The 5461-nt window shown below is 29.4% G+C and overlaps 1 protein-coding gene across 2 annotated transcripts in view; it reads left to right on the forward strand.

The window, feature by feature from the left end:
- Positions 1-5179, forward strand: part of LOC106460521 (nicalin-1-like) — a 44355-nt gene extending 39176 nt beyond the window's left edge. For both annotated transcript variants that reach the window (XM_013920237.2, XM_022387268.1), the window contains exon 14: positions 515-5179. In XM_013920237.2, the coding sequence (XP_013775691.1) occupies positions 515-577 (63 nt within the window). In that variant the 3' untranslated portion in view covers positions 578-5179. The remainder of the gene's footprint in view (positions 1-514) is intronic.
- The last annotated feature ends 282 nt before the right edge of the window (positions 5180-5461 follow it).

Raw genomic sequence — 5461 nt, forward strand, 5'->3', positions numbered from 1 at the left:
TTGATTTCCTCCTATACATTTGATACTATAAGAAGAGACATTGGCTGAAAAACAATGTTAAAGCTGTGAAAGCCCTGCTTACCAAGCAAAATCTAGAATATGAATAAAAAAATACAAATGATAATTTGAACCTTGCAGTGCTTGAAATATTTATATATCAGTGTGAATATAATATATAGTCAATGATATTACCTGTTGCACTCTTTATGTGCATATATTTGTATGATAATTTACTTGGTTTACAGCATTTTAGTCACTGAGCCTTGTATGTCATTTTCATCTTGGAGAAAATTATCTTTGATCTGTTATTTCCAAATGATTTTTTGTTTAATTTGAAAGGATTAATCTACAGGAAAAAGGTTCATGCTCAGAACTTTAACAGTACATTTCTTTAATCCCAAACTGCTATAAATAAATATATAAATGCTTTTGTAATTCTATTGCTTATAGCTTTGTTTATTAAAGTTTTATGAGACACGTACTTATTAACCCTTTTAATGACATTTTCTTGCAGAACTTCCATCGAGTAGAGGGGACCTTGAAACAAGTGTCCTGCCAAAAATTTAAACATACATAACCAGCTCTCATTGTCCCAGCCTTAGAAATAATGAATGTTGTGTAATTAGGTTGTTTGTTGAAGAAATGCAAGAACATCATAATTGTAAAACATTTTCCTTCTGTTTATTTGGAAGATGATGATTTTAAAACATTTTGCTTTTTCCCTGCCATGTAAAATAAAGAATTTTTTTCTATTAGCAGTGATATTCAGTACAATTTTTTTGTAGACTTTCAGAACTCTGTAGACATTGATTAGCTTTAGTACATACTATTTTATTTGTACAATTATTATTCAAGTATCAGATTAAGATACTCAACTGGTAAAAGTTGTCTTTCTCTTGAAAAATCCTTGTAAATGCAACTTTTGACTCTTACGCTTGACAGTTTTTGATATTGGCTTTATGATTAACAGTAATGTTTTATTTCACAGCATGACAAAAAAAAGTAGTTAATGCTTGAAATATATATTAACCTTTTCCATACTGGTACAGTAAATTTATGTACACAAATGCTCCTGAAGATTGCACAGTGAAGTCTTTTAAAGACTATTGTCTATTAAAAACTCAATATTTTGGCCTTGGTTTTCATGTCTTAAGATCTGACATGATATTCTATAATTTCCACAAATTACTTAAAGTATTGCATTCCTGGATCCAAAGTAAATGTGCTCTTACTAATTAATACATCATTGGGTTCCACTGAGATATCTAAATAATTATGAATGGTGTTGTCAGCATAGATTCTTTATTGGAATGTTTGCAGCTGCTTTGGTGGATGTGAATGAGAAAATTATAAAGTAATCAAACTAGAAACAGGTAATATACCTACTTAGATGATACAAGTAATCGATATAGTTTAGTTGTGCAATTTAACTTATTTTGTTACATATCTTTATTTTCAGTGGAATAAGTTTGATAAGGGTTTTTATTATGTTGTTATTTTTTTCTGTTCAATTGCCTGCTTATATAATCTGGCTTTTCTCCCTTTTTTTTTGCAAAAACTATAGATATAACTTGGGATTATCACAAGATGGAACATGAAATCAGACTAAAATTACAAATTCTTGCTTTGTTTAATTAGTATATCTCTTAACAGTCTTGGACTTGAGTATGTTTACATATATACTTGCTTTTATATGAATATCTTAACTCAAACACTAAACAATGCTCATGTATGAATAAATCATTTTAGTTTAGGACTTGTCAGTCTTGAACTAATCCTAGGTATCTAAAACACTTAAGTGTTGGAGTTCATATTGATAACTTAAACACCATAATTTGGATTTACATGTTTTGATTTTAACCCAGATTTCTCCCAGATCACATTTCTCCAATTGCATCTCTATTCTGTTAAATACCTATTGCTATTTTGGTTACATTTTCAGTTCTGAATCCTAAAGTGATGCATTCTCCAGAAACCAGTCTTGTGCTTATACTTGATAAAAAAAAATGTATGCAATCACTACATATATGCTTTACTTTGCTCTCCTGAACTGTATTTTAACATAGATTTTTTATATTTTAAAGACTCTAAGTAATGTATTATTGCTTAACACTCTTTTGTCTTTGATTTCTTGTAACTTTTACAAACATATTTTACACTTAAAGTATTACATTTCCTGGTTCCAAACACTTACCTTACATAGTGCACTTTTGTTTTTCATAGAGGTACTTTAGCATATGTGCTGTATTTGAACTCTAATATCATAATCATATTCGAATTTGCTCATGGATGATATTATGAAGAGTTCGTGTAGGTTAACCAAATGGTAAACTTTACTGATTTAATACTTATTGTTGTCCTGTGATCTTTCAGAGATTGTAAAACGCTAGTGTTTAATAGATACTTGCAGGAAACAATACTGGGAAACTGTCCTAATGCTAATACTTAGTAGAGCTTAATGTTACCATGATGTGTCACACAACAGTTATTTATTTAGTGTAACATACCCGGATTAAGCCTACATGATGTGGAAACAAAAAGCAGGTAATACAGGTAATGGAAATGATAGTGTAACATTGTTCTGTTAGACACTGGGAATGCCGTAGCTGTGCAATTTACAACTTTGAAGCAATAAATGCTTTTCATTAGGAGAAAAACTTGTTTTCACAATAGATATGAAGTTTTAACTATGAACCCTCCTGCGGCAAAGAGATCAAATAGATGTATATAGTAAATAACTTTTTTTGATTATTTTAAGTATGTATGTTGTGTATGAAAAAAAAGCAATGATGGATTCTTAATTATTATAAGACACTGAATAAAAACACACTCATGCTAGTGAAAAATATGGTCTAAAATTGTGGATTCATACTGTACACGTGTTAGTAAATAAAGGGTTCAAAAGATTCACCAAGATTTACGTGTGATCCAAACCTGCTTGCATACGCATTATGTATAGATGAAATGTTGATAGGGGATGATTTAGTTAGTTTAACCATTGATAACTTATGGTAAGTGTTGCCATATATGACATTACAAAAAAAAAGCAAACAAAGAATGATAAATAGAACTGGTATGACGATGTCTTTTCTCCGACCTTTCAGTCTAGTGTTAGAAAAGAATTGTTTCTTCGAGCTATAATGTTTTAGAATTAGAATGTTATTTCTTCTCCATGTTATGTTAGGTTATTCTTTTATATTGAAATGTAGTTATGTTATGGTTTGTCATGTAAATCAACTTGATATCTGTTTTCATAATTATGGGAAATAGTACGATGATTAAATGAAAATATTGAAATAAAAGGCTTACATTGTATTGGAGAGAAAAGTGGAATGTTTATATACACTTATATTTAATTACTGGTTTTATATACCAATCTACTAGTTTTTTTTGTCAACTTTGGTTAGTTGGGTTTATTTCAAAACCGAATCTTTACTTTAATAGAGATTTGGCAGTTTCAATTTTCATTGTCACACCGATCCTCAAAGTGCTGCATTATTTTGTTAAATTGTAATATAATGCTGCCAATAAAATATAAAAACTTGAATCATTTCATTTCTTGGGTGTCTCTTAATTAGAATTGTTTTTGTTTGCATTGAATGATATGAATTAAGTTTATTCACTGGCAGCAACCAAGTTAACTTGATTTTTTATTTTATTTTAACAGTCTCACTTGGAAACCTTAAAATTTTACAAGCCACATGAAAGAAAACCTTTTGCCAATTTACTTTGGCAAGAATTTCTATGAAATAAAAATACTCCTGTAATTACTGTTATTAAATATAATGCAATGATGTGAAAGTAATGAAAAGCATGATTTTTTTTTTCATTACCATAGGTGTCATATTGAAATTTTACGAATGTATTTCGTTTTTCCCATTTTGTTTAAAAAAAAAAAAAAAGATACTCTAAGTTTACTTAGCCTTTCTTTGGTATTCAAAGATTTCTATGCAATTCTTGAATTTCTAAAATTAAAGTATGCCTCTTGTAGGTTTTAAAAGTATGTTAAGTGTTTATTGCTGGATCGTATCATATCACTGCCATCATGCATGACTGTTGTACGTAATAATAAAGAATTGATCTAAACCTTGTTGGCTAAATCTCTGGTTATTACTTATTTTGTTTGCTATGAGTGTGAAGCCTGTTCTATCTCATCCAAACCTGCTCTAGCTTGTACAAGGTACTAGTGTTACTGTATATAGGATGGTTGTAATTTATTTACTACTAGAAACGTGTATTGCAGTTTTTATCTATCTCATCCAAACCTGCTCTAGCTTGTACAAGGTACTAGTGTTACTGCATATAGGATGGTTGTAATTTATTTACTACTAGAAACGTCTATTGCAGTTTTTATCTATCTCATCCAAACCTGCTCTAGCTTGTACAAGGTACTAGTGTTACTGCATATAGGATGGTTGTAATTTATTTACTACTAGAAACGTGTATTGCAGGTTTATAAATGTTTCAATAGTCGGTTAAAATTTACAAAGAAACGCTCAAAATTTAATTGCCTAATATATTCTAATGGACATTCATTGTATAAAGTTTAATGGAAATATATTCTATGACATTCAAGATAGTACATAGAGATTTATCACTTAAGCAGCTAGATAAGACCTTGGTTTGAGCTGGAAAAACTTTACATAGTGATACACGGCGTTAGACTCATCCTAAATTGTCCATTTTTTGTAAAAGTAATGAATTAAATTCTCAGTAAATGACAACATTTCGGAAAAGTAGCATAGCTTGATACTGAACTTTACGAAGTCAACATTGACATTTTGGGATAAGTAGATGAATGTCACTTAAAGTGACATTCATTGTAGTGGAGTTACAAGAGCTAAAAATGCTTTGATTGTTTTTATGTTTTTTGTTAAAAGATAAATTCGTGATTGTTTTATTCCGTCTATTAGATTTATAGTATGCTATAAAATGTTCGAAGATTAATTAGAGATAATGTTTGCTTTAATTATGTAAACTTTGCATGTTATGCAGTAAGATGACATTTCTGAAGTCATTTCATGAAGAAAGAGTAAGCGTTAGTTCAGCTACGTAGTAAAAGAAAAATCACTGTATATAACATGAAAATCTTGTCCTCGAGTAGGTTTTGTTATTGTGAAATGGCTATAATGAAAATTTGTAATTCATGAAATTAGTTGGAATAAAATATAAAACTTTGTGAAGTTGTTTTTCATTTGAAACATAATGGAAAATACAAATGTGATTAATTTTTTATGCTTCTTTGGTTATAAACAAAACAGACATAAAATGGAATGTCAACTTTCTCAAACACACAGTGCGATCAAATGTATTGAAGGACATATAAAACAGATTTTAACAATAAAATATGTAGTTCTACAGTATAAAACTTTGTTTTGATTACTTGTGCCACGTGGTACTTAAACCCCATATTAAAAAATAAAAAGTTCACCAATTCTGAACGGGACTTTAAATAATCTTT

This window comes from Limulus polyphemus, unplaced genomic scaffold, assembly GCF_000517525.1.
Source record: "Limulus polyphemus unplaced genomic scaffold, Limulus_polyphemus-2.1.2 Scaffold786, whole genome shotgun sequence".
NCBI lineage: Eukaryota > Metazoa > Arthropoda > Merostomata > Xiphosura > Limulidae > Limulus > Limulus polyphemus.